At 37.2% G+C, this 21,378-nt stretch overlaps 1 protein-coding gene across 5 annotated transcripts in view; it reads right to left on the bottom strand.

Moving 5' to 3' along the window:
- The window catches only part of Il13ra2 (interleukin 13 receptor subunit alpha 2), a 60,079-nt gene that overhangs the window by 3,525 nt on the left and 35,176 nt on the right, over positions 1-21,378 (bottom strand). For 4 of the 5 annotated variants that reach the window (XM_048796847.1, XM_048796848.1, XM_048796846.1 and 1 more), the window contains 9 exons: positions 18,096-18,249; positions 14,572-14,698; positions 12,979-13,137; positions 12,063-12,214; positions 10,393-10,546; positions 9,581-9,701; positions 6,352-6,536; positions 5,262-5,407; positions 3,579-3,726 (listed from right to left, as the gene is read on the bottom strand). In XM_048796847.1, the coding sequence (XP_048652804.1) occupies positions 3,579-3,726; positions 5,262-5,407; positions 6,352-6,536; positions 9,581-9,701; positions 10,393-10,546; positions 12,063-12,214; positions 12,979-13,137; positions 14,572-14,665 (1,159 nt within the window). In that variant the 5' untranslated portion in view covers positions 14,666-14,698; positions 18,096-18,249. The remainder of the gene's footprint in view (positions 1-3,578; positions 3,727-5,261; positions 5,408-6,351; positions 6,537-9,580; positions 9,702-10,392; positions 10,547-12,062; positions 12,215-12,978; positions 13,138-14,571; positions 14,699-18,095; positions 18,250-21,378) is intronic. The other variant, XM_015497915.2, reaches the window with a different exon arrangement.

Below are 21,378 nucleotides of genomic sequence, written 5' to 3'. Positions count from 1 at the left end.
GATACTAGAGATTGCACCCAGGGCCATGATTCCATTAAGCCACATCTCCAGCTTTTTGACACACGGTCTCTCCAAATTTACTGAGGCTGGCCTGGAACTTGAGATCCTTCTGACCCAGCCTAGGATTATCAGCATGTGCCACCACACCTGGCTATCTTTCTGTTTTAGAACAGATTCTATGAATTTGGGTGGCCCCTCATCTGGAGTCTCTTTCACACTTGCTTTCTTTTGAGTTAAGCTTCACATTTTTCACTCGCTGGAACACTTATACTTTTGGCATCACTAAAATGCTTACTTTCAAAAAGATGGTAATAGACTTTAACTAAATGTCCTTATTAGCTGTCTGGCTACAATTTCAGTGTTTCCTAGTAAATTATGCTCTTCAAGAAATGACTGTGAGCCGGGCATAGTGGTGCATGCCTGTAATCCCAGGGGCTGGGGAGGCTGAGGCAGGAGGATCGCAAGTTCAAAACCAGTCTCAGCAAAAGTGAGGTGCTAAGCAACTTCGAGGGACCCTGTCTCTAAATAAAAATACAAAATAGAGCTGGGGATGTGGCTCAATGGTTCAGTGCCCCTGAGTTCAATCCCTGGTACCAAAAAAAGTAAAAAAAAAAAAAAAAGAAAGAAAGAAAGAAAAGAAATGACTGTGAACTGTGGCTCTGCCAAAACTTGTTAAAGTCCTTCTTGTACAGATGCTTACTGCACTGCCCCCTGCAAACAGCCTCCCTCCCCATGCCTCTGCTTTTGGAGCTAATCTTTCAAGGTCATCTTCCTCCTTCTTTTTTTTAATATAGTGAGGCTAGTCTCCAACTTCTTAAAAGCTACAAACACAGGCCACAATGCCAGGTTCAAGATTACATTTGTACTTTTTTTTTTTAATGTTATCTCACATTTTAGAGTCTACAGGGAAAGCCAAGGTTTTTCTTTTCTGTTTTATTATTTTAGAAATGAGGTTTTAATGGTTTTGAATAGCAAGAAATCATGAGACAAACTCAAAAGGAAACAGTTTGTCCTTTCCCAACTAGAATCTCCCACTTGTTTTGGAGTAATATACACCATGTTAAATCAAATTCAAGGCCAGCCTGGGCAACTTGATGTGACCCTGTCTCAAAATAAAATATAAAAATGTCTGGGGATGTAGCTTAGAGGAACAGTACTCTTAGGTTCAATTCCAAGTACCAAAAACAAACAAACAAACAAACAAACAAAATCCTAAAGAACTAAGACAACATGATACTCAAGAAATTCTTTGTTCCTAATTTCATTAAAATTCTACTAAGCCAGGTTCCTTGGTGCATGACTGTAATCCCAGCGGCTCGGGGGGCTGAGGCAAAAATATCACAGGTTTAAAGCCAGCCTCGGCAATTTAGAGAGGCCCTTAGTAATTTAACAAGACCCTGTCTCAAAAAAATACAAAAAATGATTGGGGATATGACTCAGTGGCTGAGTACCCCTGGGTCCAATCCCTGATATTCCCCCCAAAATAAATAAATAAATAAATAAATAAATAAATAAATAAATATTACTGATAAGATTGTGTATAAACCACACAAAAGGATATATATTTGAAGAATCTGGTTAAAAATTTGCCATATCCATTTTATACAATGCACTGACTAATGACAAAATGTCATCAGAACATAACATTACAGAGTCTCCAGATTTCTAATAGCCCTGGCAAAAATGAAAAATGTAAGATCAGAAATGTTCTTTCTGGGGCTGGGGTTGTGGCTCAGCGGTAGAGCACTGGTCTAGTATGGGCAAGGCCCTGAATTTGATCCTCGGCACCACATAAAAATAAATAAATAAAATACGGGGCTGGGGTTGTGGCTCAGAGGTAGAGCACTTGCCTAGCATGCATGAGGCCCTGGGTTGGATCCTCAGCACCACATTAAAAAATATATATATATTGCGTCCAACTATAACTAAAACATAAATATTTAAAAATAAATAAATAGGGGCTAGGGTTGTGGCTCAGTGGCAGAGCGCTTGCCTAGCATGTGTGAGGCACTGGGTTTGATTCTCAGCACCACATATAAATAAATAAAGGTCCATCAACAGCTAATAAAATATAAAATAAAGGTATTGTGTCCAACTACAACTATGTTCTTTCGGAATCTGTATATAACTCTTGGTTAACTGAGTTCTACCCTGTCCTGCTTATTTTTTCTCTATAATCCTTAGTGATTATGTATTTGGCTTCTTTGTTTATTGCCTGTCTCCCCAACTTGGGAATAAAATGTAAATTCCACGAATGTACGGATTTCTTTACGGCTGGACATGAAATGGTTGAAAAGAATCTGACACACAATAACTGCTTAATAAGTTTGACAAATGAAAAAGAACAATACTATCACTATATTCACAGAGAGACAATAGTCAGAGATTCCACTATAGAAGGACCACATGAAAGGAGATGCATGGGCCAAGTGTGGTGGCGCACACCTGTAATCCCAGAGTCTCGGGAGGCTGAGGCAGGAGGATCTCAAATTCAAAGCCAGATTCAGCAATTTAACGAGGCCCTCAGCAACTCAGTGAGACCCTGTCTCTAAATAAAATATTAAAAAAGGGCTGGGGATGTGGCTCAGTGGTTAAACACACATGGGTTCAATCTCAGTACCAAAAACAAAAAAAAAAAAAGTATGATTTATATAGAAAGGCCAGCGTATCTGTATATGTATTTATAGCTGCATCAGTATTTATATTCCTGGAAGAGCAATGCTGAGTTGATTTCTTTCAATTTTGAACCATTATTAGTAATTTCTACTAATTAAGCTAATATATTCTGAAACACTACCATATTTTGCTTCACTTTCTAGGCTTTTTCTTTTATACTGCTATATAATTTGAATGTTCATGTCACTTTAAATTAGTATTGTAGGTGACTAGAATATGTATTTTACCAATCATAACTTCTTGTTAGAAAAATATCTCTTAGGCATAGTACTAGACACTTGGAAATAAGTGTATGAAGACCTAGCCTTACTTTAAGATTTCTGTTCTCTTGAAATCTGAAAGCATAAGAAAATATTGATTACTATAGTCTCCTGCCCTCCCCTGACAAAAAATAATTTTTTTCTTCCCTTCCTTACGTATATTTTAATTTTTTTGCTATAGTGATGATAAATATATTCTCTTTACCAACAGTTAAAAAAACAAGATTGTTGCTGGGCACAGTGGCACATGCCTGTAATCCCAGCTGCTAGGGAGGCTAAGGCAGGAGGATCATGAGTTCAAAGCCAGCCTCAGCAACAGGAGGCACTAAGCAACTCAATGAGACCCTGTCTCTAAATAAAATACAAAAGAGGGTTGGGGATGTGGCTCAGTGGTCCAGTGCCCCTGAGTTCAATCCCCGGTACCAAAAAATAACACGATCGTGCATAACAAGACTTCTATTTCTACATGAATATTAGACTTTCAAGAAATCTGTGTTTGGTTGAGGTGTTTGCTAACTTTTCTTCTCCATTGATAGACTACGCAGGAGACATTGCTCTCCATAACTGCAAAATACATTCAGAGAAAATTAATTTGCTAGCAAACAGCTACAGTTAATTAGTTACTGTCATTTTAGCTCATACCTACTATCCAGCATTCTTCGTCACTCCACTCACTCCAAAGTCCATCTTCTGAGCAATAAATATTCACTTTGCTTCTTATTAAAAAGCAGAGTTGTTGGCTTTCATTTGATGTTCTCGGGATGTGGATTTCATTTTCAATTGTGGTGGTCTAAAAGCCAAGGGAAAAAAATGAGATGTCATTATTTAATCTAATTTCAATTAAAGAAATTCCATCTGTCATTTTCAATGTGGGTTTGGCTTTTTTTTTTAAAAAAAATATATGCATCGAAAGAACAGAAAGGTATAATCCTAGCAGTGATTATCTCTCTGTATGGTGGGGTTTTTTCAATCTTTTTTTTCTTCCCTTCCTTATCTATATTTTAATTTTTTGCTAAAGTGATGATAAAGACAGCATGTGTGAGAGGGCAAAATTCCTTGGTGTTTATAATGCCCATTATAATAGACTAGTGTGAAATCTCCCTGTTCCTATAAACTGGAAGATGCTACATCCACTGAGTTTCCAAAAGACAGAACCATCATGTAAATGTGGTTTCTATGGAAACTATAGAGTTCATATACATAAGCTGTTTTTTTTCCCTCTTGTTCTTACTCCATAAGACATGTGTAATAGTGCTTGGATTGACATGAAACTATCATTGCAGATACAAGAGTATCTCAAATTGGGTGATTTCACAGGGGAAAAAAAAAAAACCACTAAAGTAATTACTTCAATTTTGCATTTCTAAGAGCTGAAAGCTTTTCCCATCCAAAATAACAGTTTTTCATTTGTTGTAACTTATCGTAATGTAGTGTAGATTAAGTCAACTGGGAATCAGATCTTGATTACAGTTCTAGCTGTGTAATTTGATTATGAAGTCAATTCACCTCTCTGGGACCTGTAAGTCAATTCAACAACTAGTTTTCTCCTTTGTATACGAAATGAATTAATTAGAATTAGTGGCTTACTTTTTCCCACCACTCTCTAAGTTGGAAACCATGAATAAAATTAGCATATAACAATGTGGGGTTAAACAACAAATACCACATTGTTGATGCTGTTTGGTAGTTTGTCTTAGAACTCTTCCCTACTTCCCCTGTGCTAAGCCCCTCTTCCCTGGTTAAACCAGTCCCTTAGAGTAGTGTCATATTCTAATTTTGACCTCATGGTTTTTCCTCAAGAATTGTTTTTGTGCTGGGCATGGTGACACACTCTGGGGCAGGAGGATATGAGTTCAAAGCCATCCTCAGCAACTTGGCAAGACATTGTCTCTAAATAAAATATAAAAAAGGCTGGGGATGTGGCTCATTAGTTAAGCCCCTCTGAGTTCAATCCCTGGTCCCCCCCCAAAATAATTGTTTTTTTTGTCTGTGTTGGGTTTTTTTGTTTGTTTATTTTTATCTGAGGCCTCTTCACAATCCATTTTAGTCCCTTGGTAACTTTCATTTATTGATTAAAAATTGGAAACAAGTGACTAGATTATCTCTAAAATACAATATTGTTTTAAAATCAGTATGACTGATTATGCTTTCAGACTGGAAACATCTTTCTTTTGTCCACTAGATTTGAGTTTCTGGAAATTAAACTAAGATACATGTCATGTTTCATTTTTTTTGTGGCTAGCAAATGATTTGTGTTCTCAGGTGTCCTAATTTATGTAAAAAATGCTATGTTTTGACTTTCCTAAATAAATTCAATGTTCGTACCATCCAGGAAGTTTCATCTCCTGTGAGCACAACTTCATAAATGAAACACTTAGCTGGAATGGGTCCTTTAGGTATGCTCCATTTCAGGTTAATTTCAAATATATTCTTCACAGTAAGATTAAGATAGTCTGGTGGCAAAGGTTTAACTGAAAAGCAGAAGGAAACCATTTTACCATGGAGGTTGTTAAAATTAGAACCTTATCCAAAGGTGGGGACATCTAGTATCAGAAACTTCCAGGGTTAAAGGAGGTGGCTCAAGATTATTTATTGCCTATGATATGAATTAAAATCATAATCACTTGCCAATCAAAATGAGTTTATTGAGAAACCTGGATATTTTGGAACTCATTTTTTAAATATATCTTATGCTGATAAATATTTAAACCCAAGAGAAAAGTTAGAAGATCCAAACCATTCTGATAATTTTCCCAGTTTGTAGCTTAAGAAACAATAACCACAACCAGTACTACCACAACTCGTACTAAATGCTAACCCCTTATGTTGTGCTTATGACAATCAGACAGTGTAACAGGGATGCTGCAACATGATCTCATTCATGTGTCACATTAAATCTATGAGGTAGTCACCTATTATTTTCATTTTACTAATATGGGAATTGAAACACATGTTAAAAAAACTTGCCCAAAGTTGCACAACTAGAAAGTGGTTGATTCAACATTCAAACCTACTTCTGGCTGACTCTAGAACCTGTCACTCTTTTCACTGTTAGAACGGAGAACAGACTCAGAAAATAGCCAACCATTTGCATATCATGGCCTGGGAATAAGAGATTCCATAATTACTCTGTCACTCACACTGAACCAAGTACCATATGCAAATTCTTTGATGCTGGGAAATAAATTATGATTTCTAAATGAAAATGATGCTGTATACTTCATTCCATTTCCTGTTTTCCATATTTCCTCATACACTAGACTGCCTTGATTTTTCTGGCTTTGCACTTCCATGAGTCTCTTCATCTCTCTTTCTCTCATTCCCTATCTGCCTCTCTCTCTCTCTCCCTCAAGTGGTTGGGAAAAAAAAAAAAAAAAACAAAGAGGAAGAATTTGAAGTTGTTTGTTTATATCACCTATATTTTGAAGTTGGAAAATGAAATAGCTGGATCTGATAGGCTTGGATTCTGATGATCCATTAACACAGACAAAGAAATCTTTATAGTCTGATGACTCCAAAGAGGGAAAAGTGCATCCAACATTTACTCCATTAGACTTGATATAATCAACACACTGTGATGTATGTTCCAAGCCCTCATACCTGTAAAAAGAAGTATTGCAAGAATTGTGTTTAACAGTACCTGCTAGTGTCATGGTGCTTCATTTTCAATTATCTTAAAAAACCGTGTGAATAAAAAAAACATTTAATAACAAAATATTTAGCACCTAGTATATGCTGCATGCTACAAGAACTAAGGATTCAACAGTAGGGAAAGCAGACATAGACTATAATTTCATGGAGCTTACAATCTGATGGTAGTCTGCACACAATCTCAAAGATGAAACGAGGATTCTTACTCATGTAATTACATCATGTTGACTCACCAACAGGATTTGAGAATCAAAGAATAAGATTCCTACTAAGAAATCCTAGGGTTTATATAAATAATCATGCATGATGCTGCCTTTTTAATATTTTACTGGGAAAATTATTGTGAAAGAAAGCACATCAAAAAGTAGACTTACAAAATATTGGTTTTTTTTAATAAAATGAATGAAAATCCTCTGAGTATACAAAACACATTAAGATATAAATCTCAGAAAGTCAACTGTGGGTGGGGGGAAGAAAAGGAGAAGTTGTTTGGCAAGTACATGTCTAATTTTCCCATTCTCCTAAACAAGAAATGTCATTTAAAGTTAACCTCATTCCGGTAATACTGTTAATGGGAATTAGGAGTGGGCGGTTCCATACTGATTTCTAAAGCAATAAATGCCTGGTTTATCTTCCTAAAAAATAGCTTGCAATGCAAAATGTGACATTTGCTTTAAAAGCAGTCAAAGTCTGTTTTGAAATTGGGCCAAGATAGAAGCTGATAAGATGATAGTGAAAAGAGCTTGACTCTACTAAATTAATTTTATGCCAAATATTGACTTCAGGCAGAGTTTGCAAAATTGTAGTCTTATGGTTAGTTCACCTGATTAGAGTTTGGAAGACTTGACTTTTTACAGACTTACTTTGTGCCAGTGGAGAAGCCCAGGCCACCCACTTTTCCCCACTCTCTAAAATGTTAGTATTTATTCCCCCCATTCCACTAAGTGAAGTTAAATTTGCATTGAACATGACCCATTGCATTCAAGAGAGTAGTTCCTTTGTCTTATTCATACTTTTATCTTGGAACTTAGTAGATACTTAATATTTGTTGAATTAAGAACAAATAATTTAGACCTTCAAAAGTTACCCATCCACTTCTAGGTGAGGAAACTGAGGCCCCCAAAGGGGAAATTATGCACCCAAGGCCAACAAGTTAAATGATGCCAGAGCCGGGATTAGAATCTAGTTCTCAGGAGTATTAATAATTTATACCTAGTCATGCATACAGTTTTCTAAAGAAAGATGTCATGATAATTTAAACCTAAAGCTCACAAACAGCATCATTGTGTCCTCTCTTGATTTTATTTTATTTAGTAAATGCAGAAGTTTTGGTACTTACCTACCAATTTACCAATGCTATCATTTGTTTCATTCATTTATTTAATATGTAATGCTAATCTCCTGTGAGCATAGCACTCTGGAGATGGTCAAAAGAAATATAAGAAACAATTTATGCCCGCCAACTCCAAAAAGTTGAAGAGACAAAGCACACATGCACAATTTTAAATACCATCTAAACAATAAATAATTGAGAGCTATAAAAAGTAATAGTTCAGAGAAAAAAAACCTGAACAGAAGTTGACATGATCAATAAAATGTCCATGAAATTGGAGAGTAGACTGGTTTTGAAGGATGAATAGGAGTTGGTAAAAGAGAGAGCCAGAGGGCATCCCAGATGGCAACACATATATAGGCATAAAGGGGCATAAACTCAGGTGAGAAAACAATGTAGAGATGGATCTAAATGGAGTGGTACATTCACATTGGTGATAATAGAAAGTACTATTGGAAAGGCAGTGACACAAGAAAGCAGAGACTTGAATGGCAGGCTAGAATTCACCCTGGGGGCAATCTGTAGCTCCCAGAGGTTTTTGAACACAGGGGTGGCATATAAAAATGGCCATGTAAGAAGATAAAACTGGCTACAGTGTGCAGAACGAACAGCAAGGAGTCAGACTGGAAGGGGAGGGATTGGAAGCAGAGCCATCATCATTTGGGAGGCTATGACAATCATCCAGATGTGAAATGAGGGGAGACTAAAGTGAGCTTCTACCATAGAGATGGGGAATGAAAAGTAGATGTGCAACTTTGCAAAGGAGTATCAGTACCTGGGATCGTGCTACTATGAAACAAGCAAGGAAAGAAGGAAACAGAAGAGTTAAGATGGCTTTAAGTTTAAAAGCCTCAGTGACAGTTAACAAAGGTAAGGAGCCAGAAAATGGATACTGTTTAATAACTAATTTTTAAAGGGGCAAGAATACAGGGAGTGGTGGTGCATGCCTATAAACCCAGTGTCTCAGGAGGCTGAGGCAGGAGGATCATGAGTTCAAAGCCAGCAACTTAGTGAGGCACTAAGCACCTCAGTAAGACCCTGTCTCTAAACGTAAAAAAGGGCTGGGGATGTAGCTCAATGGTTAAGTTCAATCCCTGGTACCCCCCTCCAAAAAAAAGAGTAAAATAAAAAGGCAAGAATACAAAATACACCCAAATGTTTTAGATTATAGCTCTATCTATCTAAAGGATACAAAATTTAATCAAGTATAAAAACAACATTCTATGATCTCACTCATAGAATGCCTTATAGAATCTGCAGCCCAAACCCACTTACTCCCATTGAAAACCCCAAGTAAATTTTTAGGGGGGAGGTACTGAGGATTGAACTTAGGGGCACTCGACCACTGAGCCACATCCCCAGCCCTATTATTTTGTATTTTATTTAGAGACAGGGTCTCACTGAGTTGCTCAGCACCTCACTTTTGCTGAGGTTGGCTTTGAACTCGCGATCCTCCTGCCTCATCCTCTTGAGCCACAGGGATTACAGGTATGTGCCACCATGCCAGGCAAAAACTCCAAGTAATTATAATCAACACCATCAGAAATACAAATCTGATAAATACAGTGAACTTAATTTAGTGGAAATATAGTAAAACATATTGTGGACTGATTTGGTAGATATTTTTCTAACATGGAATTCCAAGTATAAAAATACTTACCAATAAAACAAGGTGTAATTGGTATCCAAATGTGCACCTATGCCAGGTTTCCAAGAACAGATTAAATATTGCCAGTTGTAATATACACAAACCATGTCCTGAATTTTAGTTTCCAGACTTCCTAAGAAATGAAAGAACTATGAATACTTCAAAGACATGGTAATGAATCATTTGCAAATTCATTATGAAATTTTATTTCACTTCCTTTGGCCTCACTACTTCATTTAGCAATCAACATAATGGGAATATTTTGAGAGGAAGTTATTGGAACTCACTGACACTAACAGATGCCAAAATATTAAATTGATAATTCTATGATGCTGTGAGGAGTTGAGCAAATACACATTTACTAACACGACCCCCATACTGGCGATTGTATTAATGTATTAAGATGTAGGGGTTTTTTTGGGGGGGTACCAGGGATTGAACTCAGGGGCACTCAACCACTGAGCCACATCCCCAGCCGTATTTTGTATTTTATTTAGAGACAGGGTCTCATTGAGTTGCTTAGCATCTCGCTTTTGCTGAGGTTGGCTTTGAACTTTCAATCCTCCTGCTTCAGCCTCCTGAGCTGCTGGGATTACAGGCGTGTGCCACCAACACCCAGCAAGATATAGGTTTTTGTCAAACATCTTTACTGAATTAAATGATTCAGAAAGGCATGTCACTCGCTACTAAGAAGGATTCTATTTTGTGCCACACTGTCACTGGATCTATCATATATACGTTCTGGTGCCCAAGATTTAAGGAAGTTATTCCCTACGTAGATTGTTCTGGTAACATTAAATGTAAAAAGGGAGCCTTGTTTTAACCTTGTTCTGATGTCCAATAAGTAGCTTCTGACCATGAACTTTGCACTTCTGATCCATTTGTGCATTGCCTTGACAAAAGTGTGTGTATCTTTGCTTCAATCCCTTGGTTAAGATCAAACCCATCTTTATAATACAGGTTCTTAGTAATGATGGTCTGTTTGATAAAAAGACAAGACAAAGTCAAACTTAGAAACAGCCATGGTATAGTGAATCACACTAATAAAACTGAGAGGTTATTGATACCCTGGAAAGTTCCCAACATCTAAGATACTCCTGGTGATTATCTCCTCTGTTGCTCCAGAAATATTTGCAGCAGAGATCACCTCTGTATATCATATCATTTGATAAGATTATTTGAATCTTAGCATCTAATTCAAAACAAAAACAAAAACTTCTGGAAGAGAAAAAAGGTTCTATGTCTGTAACCAGCTTGGAACCAATTTGAGGAATTTCACATACCATATGTACATTACATGGCAAATGATTTGACCCTTGACCCTTCCAATATAATATGAAGCCTTCAGGAATCACATAAAGTAAAATCCTGGAGGTAGCTGAAGAAAGATGGACAAATTGTAAGATCCTGGAGGATGAAAATCATATATTATTTAATTCTTATATTCCTGATATCTTACAGAGTGGCTAGTTCAAAAAGTTGCTAAATAAATGTTTATTTGAATTGTCCCTTGAAACTACCTAGCTGAATTATGGAAGTAACAGGATGCTTTCTACCACAGGAATTTTCAAATGAACGTGATTGCCAAGGAAGTAAATAGTTCATAATTCAATCAACTTTCATTAAGAACTTACTACAATACATGCAAAGAACCAAGTTGTGTTTGGTGGGGCACAACTTGGAGTCAAGTTGCTTGACTCCTACAGAGAAAAAAACCCACAATACAGTAGCATGTATAAAACCCATGTCTAAATCTATAAGTACTATGGATAAATATGGTCTGAGTGTATCCCCCAGGGCGTTCATGTGTTTGAAGCTTGGTCCTCAGTGTGACAATGTTGGGAGGTGGTGGAACCTTTAAAAGGCAGAGTGTAGCAGAAGGTGACTAGGTTATTGGGGGCACTGCCCTCAGAAGAAAATAATGTAATTCTCTTAGGATGCCAATTAATTCCTATAAGAGTTTCATATTATAAAACTTTAAGACTGGTCCCTTCTCACTCTCTGGCTTCCTATCTCACCATGTGATCCCTCCCTTTCACACATGCTTCCACTGTAATGCCATCAGCCTTCAGTCCCTCAACAGAGACTGAACAAATGGGCCACACAATCTTAGACCTTCAGCCTCCACCACTATGAGCCAAATAAACCTTTTTTTTTCATTATATATCACCCAGCCTCAGGCATTTTATTATAGCAATGGAAAATGGACTAAAATAATAAGTAATTATAAAATATGGTGAAACAAGTGCTCTTCCAGTTCATATTCCATGGGACCAAGTATCTTTTTTCCTGTATCTCCAGTGGTAGTCTTAACAGTAGATGGGGCGAAAACATATTTAGCAGGATAGATAGGAGATATACACAGACATGGTAGTTTGTTTTATACTAATTAGAACTATTGCAATATGAGAATTAGAGTAGACACAGTAGTCAGAAGAATCACAAGAAAATACCTAATGATAAGTCTAATATTGTAAGTACATGCTTTACTTACTTTCCATCTTTCGCTATTGATGTTTCTGTACTGTAATTCGTATTCTATTGTGCATTCCTTAAAATTTTCCAGAGCCAGTGGAGGTTGCCATTGTAAATAAAGATAACCTAAATATCCAGGATCCACTATCACAAAATCCTGAGGAGGATTAACTAAAATAAAATCAATAAAATATTTTAACTTTTTCTTTGTATTTTATGACAAAGATTAGTAAATACAGATTATCTGTAAATGTCCATCAATGATAAATAGATAGACAAAATAGAGTACATCTATGCAATATTATTATATTATTTAGCCACAAAAAGGAGTGAAGTACTAACACATGCTGCAACATGGAAGAATTTATATTTTGCTAAGCGAAAGAAGCCAGTCACAAAAGACCACATATTCTATAATTCTATTCATATAAAATATTTAGAATGGGAAAATCCATAGACATAATAGATGAGTGGTTGTCAGAGGCTACAGGGAGCGGAGAATATAATGTGATTGTTTAAGGAGTTTCTTCGAAAATATTCTGGAATTTGATAGTGGTAGTTATTTCATAACTTTGTGAATGTACTAAAAACTACTATATAGTATTTTTGAAAAAGGTGAGTTTTATGTTATATAAATTATATCTCAATCTAGATTACTGCTACATCGTTGTTCTCTCTTTTAACAAATCACATAAGTGCCAGGCGCAATGGCACATGATTGTAATCCCAGCGGCTTGGGAGGCTGAGATGGGAGGATTGTGAACTCAAAGCCAGCCTCAGAAAAAGGTGCTAAGCAACTCATTGAGACCCTGTCTGTAAATTAAATACAAAATAGGGCTGGGGATGTGGCTCAGTGGTCAAGTGTCCCTAAATTCAATCCCCAGAACCCTCCCCCCCCCAAAAAAAAAAGAGAAATCACAAAAGCAAAATGTGACCTTGGTGGGTGGCATTAGTGGAATATTGATGAGCATAGCTGCTTTCCAAAATGTAACTTTGATTCTCTGGAAACTGTTTGTACAGAAATAAAAAATTCAACGTGGAGGGCTGGGGCTTCAGCTCAGTGGTAGAGCACCTGGTTTGCACGTGTGAGGCACCTGGTTCCATCCGGCAGCACCACGTAAAAATAAATAAATAAATATATATATTGTGTCCATCTACAACTTAAAAAACAAAAAAATTCAACATAGAGTTTTCCCAGTCATGTACACGAGAACTTGATCTAGGATGGGAGAATTTTATTATATAAATGTCTCTAATAGCAATAACTAATTAGTATTAATTCAGTGTTTAGTATACACATAAAATATTGTGGCAAACACAAAAAAGAGGAATGGAAAAATATAAAATATGTCTTCTATGGATAAGTGCCTTAGAATTTGGAGAACAGATCTTATTGCCACTTTCCGGTTAATTGAATCCTACAACCTAATGAAATTTCTGAGTTGTCCCAAAAAATCTAGTAGCACCATAATAGTGCCCTCATGTTACCTTTTTGCTAATTATTTCCTCTCATTTCTGCCACATTATCATTTTAATTCCTCACTTTATAATCCATATCTAGGTGATGAAATGAATTCACAGAAAGAAATTGTTGCACGGATTATGATGTGACCTGGGACCCGCACCCCCAGGTACCTATAAAGAAGATCTCTATGGAGGATGAAATGACAATCCTGTTGTTTCGATCCTTATGGCTAGAAATCTTCATCAAGTGCATTATTCTAATTATCTTTGTCATTAAACATGATTGAAAAGTTCTGTAATTATTTCTACATTTCATTTTAAATTGTTATATTCTTATTTATCTAATTTTCATAAAAGTAAGGAGAATTATCACGGAAAGATTTGAGTTGGTTAAATATCAGGCAATAAGTTTTCAGATATCCAACCTTCTTTTTTTTTTTTTTAGGAAAGACTATACAAGAGGTATGGAAAGTGCTTTTTTTGTTGTTGTTTGTTTGGTTTATTTTGTTATTCCTGAGATAATTTTTTGAGGGTACTAGAGATTGAACCTAGGGGTGTTTAACCACTGATTCTCACCCCCAGCCCATTTTATCTATCTATCTATCTATTTATTTATTATTTATCTATTATTTTGTGCTGGGTATTGAACCCAGGGCCTTGTGATTCGAGACAAGTACTCTGCCAACTGAGCTATATCCCCAGCCCATTTTTTATTTTGAGACAGGGCCTCACTAAATTGCTGAGGCTGGCTTTGAACTGGTAATCTTCCTGCCTCAGTCTCCCAAGCTGCTAGGATTACAGGTATGCACCACATGCCTGTTTTATTTCTTATTTTGCTTAGGGCCTCAAGTTGCTGAGGGATTCCTGGAATTTTTAATCCTCTGGTCTTAGCCTCCTGAGCAGCTGGGATTACAACTGTGGGCCACCACACCTGGCTTCCTGAAATAATTTTTAAGAACAATCCACCTACCAGTTATGCACTTCCATAAGGTAGATTGAAAAGACAGTTAATATCCCTAATTTTAAGACTACTCCATTAACACCGATTTCACTTGTTGTTTTACCTTTTATTTCTGTGCTTGAAGAGAAAGTAGAGCTAAATTCTGTGCAAATTAGAAAGATAAATAGGCATCTAAGATCCAAACAAATGAAAGCCATTTCTCTAAGATTTAGTATCTTGAAATCTTCTCTCTAGGAAAGAAAATTACAAAACTGAAATATTTTACTCCAAATAACAAAGTGAATTAATGTGATGAACAATACTTTTGGGAGCTCTCTGTGTGCTTTCTACCAAGAATTGGGAAATCTGCCCCACTTGAGCTAGAAATAATCAAGTCTGTCACAAGTGGAATCAGAATGGGAGAATTCTGGTCTCATCTTTCTAATAAGAGTAAAAACAAAGCAAAACAAACCCAAGAAGACCTTCAACCCCTCACCCATACACATTCACACTTTCTACATGCTTTGGACATTTTAAGATGACTTCAAATAGCCTTCATCATGAAGGAGTCAGGCCCACCAGAGCATTTTTATTGGTGCATGGGGCAGGGGAGCAGTTACAACATTAGTCTCCATAGCAATCATCTGCCCAGCAACATAGAAAACATACTGACACCCTTCTGAGGAAAAAAAAAAAAACATTGGAAGCTGACTACTGAGAAAGCCTTAGATAATTTTGCTGTATTTCTTCATAACTATTAAATCATCATCTTCTTCTCTCACACTTGTCCCACTTCTACCTTTGTCTCCTGGATCAGGAGATAACATCACCATCCTCCCAGTTTTCTGAATCAGTAACTTGAAAGTCTCCCTCAAATCCTTGCACACCATTAGCACTATTACTTTCTCACTTGAGTATCTTACCATCAAAGATCTCCTTGTCCAGTCTTTCCTAAAAAAAAAAAAAAGAAGGTTGGATATCTGAAAACTTATTGCCTGATATTTAACCAACTCAAATCTTTCCGTGATAATTCTCCTTACTTTTATGAAAATTAGATAAATAAGAATATAACAATTTAAAATGAAATGTAGAAATAATTACAGAACTTTTCAATCATGTTTAATGACAAAGATAATTAGAATAATGCACTTGATGAAGATTTCTAGCCATAAGGATCGAAACAACAGGANTTGTCCAGACTTTCCTGCCTTCCAGCCCCTTGTCCACACAACCTATCAGAAAGGATTGGCCTTTCGTAAATGGGCAAAAGTAAGCTTATTGCACCCCTTTTTTTTTTTTTTTTTTGGTGCTGGGGGATTGAACCCAGGGCCTTGAGCATGTGAGGCAAGCACTCTACCAACTGAGCTATATTCACAGCCCTTATTACCTCTTTTTAGAAAGTATAACATTTCACTGTCACAGAATACAAGATAATCATTATTTTATCCTTGAAGAATACTGTTTCTGTGATCAAAATGTAAAGGATTCATGCCTACAAATACTTACTTAATAAAATTGCCCAAGATTATACAGCAAATTAGTAATAGAGTTGGATGTACAACAGAGAGCCTATGATTCCCAGCATGGTATACTTTCACCTTATTATGTTGGGCCCAAATGCTTGGCTCACTGTTATAAAAGCTTTCCTCTGGGACCACAGTGTTTAAGTCTTCCTTCAATTAGCTAATCAGACTGAAGCAACACTATGCTATTGTTTTTTTATTCTAAGCCTCATAAAAGCACAAGAGGATTCCATTTTTCTTACTGAGATTCAACAAATATTCCTCTCCTCATTTCCTCCTTCCCCATTCACTAGCCCCTAGCTGCCCACTAATTCATCTGTAAGTACTAGGTAGAGTTGGTTACCAAAAGATTACAGCTCTTCCCCAGAGCTACTCCCAGAGATTAAGATGAACACACTGGTTTCTGTTGGGCTCAAGGCATTAAATTGGGCAAAGAAATGTTTCCATGTCCTGTAAGGACTAATATAGTCAAGTTTCCCTTAAAATGCTATCAAAGAGAGCCTAACCAAGCTCTCTCTCCTCTCTCCAGCTGTTCTTAAAATTTTCATAGCTCTGCATAATGTACAGCATAAACGCTAAGTAGAGAGTTAAAAAGTCATTTGCTTCTGTTTTATAGAGGCCAGTGAAATCTGATTACAACTATTAAAAAGCATTTCCTGGATCGACTCAACACATTAAAGCATACAAAACAGAAAAGCTGGCTTCTGGAGTCCTTCATAGAAAGATCCACAAAAGGAGCTCCTGAGTTACATCTAGGGTCCAACCTAGACTTTCCCAAATGAGCTCGTGTAAATCCTATCATTGGCTTCTGAGTTCTAGGGTTGTCACTAGTACAGTGAGGGGCTTTATATATTGTATGGTTACCAGGAAAACTTGAATCTTCTCAGGGAGCAAGGGAGGTAGACCTGAAGACAAAGGGAAGATGGGGAAGGAAATGCAGACATCTGAGATTTGAAAAGTTTCTGGTATACTCCATACCTCCCTGTCCACACTTAAGAACCACTTATCTGGTCTTAACTGTTTATTTTTTTAAATGAGGAAATAGGGCTGGGGTTGTGGCTCAGCGGTAGAGCGCTCGCCTAGCACATGCAAGGCCCTGGGTTCGATCCTCAGCACCACATAAAAATAAATAAATAAAATAAAGGTATTGTGTCCAACTACAACTAAAAAATAAATATTAAAAAAAATGAGGAAATAACAACCAGAGATGTCCAAACTCACATAACTTATGGTGCAGAGCTAGGACTGAAAACCAGGTCTCTTGAACCCTTTGCACTAAGAATGAATAAATTTTCTTGTCCTGAGTCTGTCCTAATTTACCAAAAGCATCCTTCATCCAACCTTCCTCAACCTGCTGTCACCACACAAACCATCAACCAGACCACCCAGATTTATTATCATGACACTTCTGGCACATGAATAATTCAATATATATGGATTGAATACTTTCTTTTTGCCACATACTATTCCAGATAAATCTTGCATAAGGTACGAGATTGAATGGCAACAGTCAAAATATCTATAATAATAATAATAATACCTTCTGCCATTTATTCAGCATTCACAGCATCCCAAGAACTGTTCAGTGCTAAGCACTATACACATATTAACTCAGACAACACCATATAATGTTCAGTCAGCCTTGGACATTATGGCACAATTTTTAGTTTCATCTTAAAGACCAGGAATTGAGACATAGAGAAGGTAAACAACTTCTGTCAAGTCACACACACCATAAATGAGGAGGTTTGGATCTGAATCTAGACTAGTGCCAGAGCCCTTGATGGCCATCACTACACGGGGCTAAATATGAAGAGTAGACTTCTATTTTCAACATACTCAGTTTCACAAAACACTATTGCTGACAGCTTCCCAATGGCAATGTCTTTTGGAACGGCAAACCTAAAGCAATTTCCTCTTTTCAGCCTTGCTTTCCCACTTCTTCAAAGTCACGTAGGTTAATCTCCTCACAGAAGACTTAGCTGGGTCAGGGAGGTATAGCCGTAGTAAAGTGTTTGCCTAGCTTGTGAGAGGCCCTGAGTTCCATTCTTAGCAGTACCCAAAAAAAAAAAAAAAAAATTGGCCGGATAATCCTTGCATTATTGGAGAAACTCCAGGTACTTACCAATACTATGGTTTCTCAAGAAGTGGATTATCATAAGCAGTTATCACAGGCTCTCCTTTTCTTTCCTCTCCACTTCAGAGACATTCATTAGAATCTCTACTATTTTTCTTCTTGTTTGATAACCAAGCACATTGAAAAAATTAGATAGGTGTTCCTGAAATAGCCAGAGGGCCAAAACATAGATACCACAAGTTATAAGATGAGGAGGTTATGGGTGGTGCTAGAAGCCATCTAAAGCAAATTTAGAATCACCGCAAGGTGTTTCAAAAGTTGACAGGACTAATTATTCTTTGGATAAAGTAACAGATTTATGGCCGAGGAGCTTCTTATAATCAAAGGCACAGTGGTGCACACTGCCTCAGCTGCTATGCTTCGAAGCAAATTACATCTCAATTTGCATGTATAAAATGGAGGTAATGACACAAGCCTGGCATGGGGTGTCTTAAAGATTAAGTATGTGAAACTGCTTTGAGAACAGTAGATTACTCTATATACTTAAGGGTTTGCTTCTGAGAACTTTGTCACTAAGTAAAACTTGAAAATAAGCTTCAACCTACATATTTGTTCCTAACAATTCAGGTTTTATATTCTACTGTTGATAACTAGGCACTTACAATTAATCCTCAATTTCTACCATCCTTGCTGACCTATTATTCTGCATTTATTAATCTTTGTCTTAATAACAATAATTTCTTGCATTTGTCGAGCTTTGTATAATTTATAAAGAACTTGTTGAATTCTGTTTATAAATCTGAACATGCATAAAATTGTTATTGAATATTTACAAAATGTAAAACTAGGTCTTAGAGAGATTATCGGACTAGTACAGATTCTCACAGCTGGTAAAATCCATACAAAAAGGAAAGGAAAGAGAAATAAGGCACAGAAAAATGTACTAAGGGTAATAATGTATAATACACCTTTTTTTTTTTTTTGGTAGAGAGGATTGAACCCAGGGGTACTCTACAACTGAGCCACATGCTCAGACCTTTTTATTTTTTATTTTGAGACAGGGTCTTGTGAAGTTGCTTAGGGCCTCACTAAGTTTGCTGAGGTTGGCTTTGAACTTTCTATCCTCCTACCTCAGCCTCTCACCACACTGGGATTATAGGCATGCACCTCCATGCCTGGCAATATGCTTTTTTTTTTTTTAAGAAAAATTTCTTCTCTATATTGTCAAAAGAGAAGAAGAAGGAGGAAAAGGGGAAGGAGGAGAAGGAGGAAGAGAAGTTGTTTTCTCTGAAGTATCTGAAATAATCATAGGCTTTTGAATTTATTCTATTTTAAAGGAAATGACTAAGTGGCAGAAATAAATAATTATTTATTAGAAAATGATGAATGAAATTTTGCAAAGTCACTAAAGTGATTTCTTTAAAAAGGGGAGGCACATAAACCAGGAGCAATGGCATATGCCTCCAGCCCCAGCTTCTGGGGGGCTGAGGCAAAAGGATCACAAGTTTGAGGCCAGCCTGGGTAACTCAGTGGGACCCTGTCTCAAAAATAAAAATAAAAAGGGTTGGAAATGTAACTCAGTGGTAAAACTCCCCTGAGTTCCATCCCCAGTACCACACACAAATGAATAAAAATTAAAATGACATGGGCATGATTTTCTGTTACTTTTAAGTAATAAAAAAATAATCAGTGTTACAAAATTTGATACTTTCCATTCACACTTTTTAAAGTACCTAAAAATATCAACTAAAACATTTAGAATAGGGATTGGGGAGAAAAGAAATTAGGATAATAGGTGCTGAGAGCCACAGCCGAAGGGGCCCCAGCAAACTTTCAGACTGCCGGCTGATGACTGGCTCACAGCGGCCCCAGCAACTTCTAGCTGATTGGCTCCTCTGCGGTGATACTCATTGGGCTGTTTCCCTGCCCTTTCAGAAAATCCAACCCATGTCTGTCTGTTCCTTGATCTATTTGTATTGGTGCTGCTATACCTTGTTCTTGTTTTTCTAATCTTTTTCCTTTCCTAAAACCTTGTCTAGTCATAATAGTGGGTGCATTTTGGTTGATGGTATTTGTTAATGTCAAACCTAATTGATCTAGAACATCTCGTCCCCATAAATTTATGGGAAGATGATCCAATACATATGGCTGTATAGTTCCTTCACATCCTTCAGGATCCTTCCAATCTAATACCATTGCACTTCTATGGGGATTAGTCCCCACTCCTAGGCCTCGAAGCATTTGAGTGGCTTGTTGTAATGGCCAATGTTTTGGCCATTCTTGACGGGAGATGATGCTAAGGTCTGCACCTGTATCCAGTAGCCCATTAAATTCATGTCCTTGAATATTTAGTTTTAGCATGGGGCGAGAATCTAAATTTAAAGAAAGCATAGCCCAATCTACACCTGTGGAGCCTAATCCCTTGGAACCTCTTTCTACAGTACGACTGGAAAATTTATCATGTAGGCTGGGTATCATTAGTAACTGTGCTATTCTATCTCCTGGTGAAATTACTGATATACCCTTTGGAGAACTGGCTATAATTTTTATTTCACCTTCATAATCAGGATCAATTACCCCAGGACGTATCATAAGTCCTTTTAGAGTAGAAGAGCTGCGTCCCAATAATAAGCCTACTGTTCCTTTGGGAAGAGGTCCTTTCACCCCTGTGGGAATGATTTGAACTCCCATCTCTGGAGTTAGTACTGCTCTGGCGGAGGCGCAGATGTCCAACCCTGCGCTCCCTCTGGTTTGTCTGATGAGGGATCTGATGGACAATGTGTCCCGGGCACTACCCTGATGGGGTTGCTGGGTTCCTCCATGGTGTTTCTGGGTTCCTCCAGTGCCCCGTATGTTTGTGGTTTGGGGCCCAGCCTACATGATAAATTTTCCAGTCATGCTGTAGAAAGAGGTTCCAAGGGATTAGGCTCCACAGGTGTAGATTGGGCTATGCTTTCTTTAAATTTAGATTTTTGCCCCATGCTAAAACTAAATATTCAAGGACATGAATTTAATGGGCTACTGGATACAGGTGCAGACCTTAGCATCATCTCTCGTCAAGAATGGCCAAAACATTGGCCATTACAACAAGCCACTCAAACGCTGCAAGGCCTAGGAGTGGCAACTAATCCCCATAGAAGTGCAATGGTATTAGATTGGAAGGATCCTGAAGGATGTGAAGGAACTATACAGCCATATGTATTGGATCATCTTCCCATAAATTTATGGGGACGAGATGTTCTAGATCAATTAGGTTTGACATTAACAAATACCATCAACCAAAATGCACCCACTATTATGACTAGACAAGGTTTTAGGAAAGGAAAAAGAT

This window comes from Marmota marmota, unplaced genomic scaffold (genome assembly GCF_001458135.2).
Source record: "Marmota marmota marmota unplaced genomic scaffold, marMar, whole genome shotgun sequence".
Classification (NCBI taxonomy): Eukaryota; Metazoa; Chordata; class Mammalia; order Rodentia; family Sciuridae; genus Marmota; species Marmota marmota.
The sequence above is the reverse complement of the archived record's forward strand: the minus strand, read 5'-3'. Positions and strand labels throughout refer to the sequence as shown.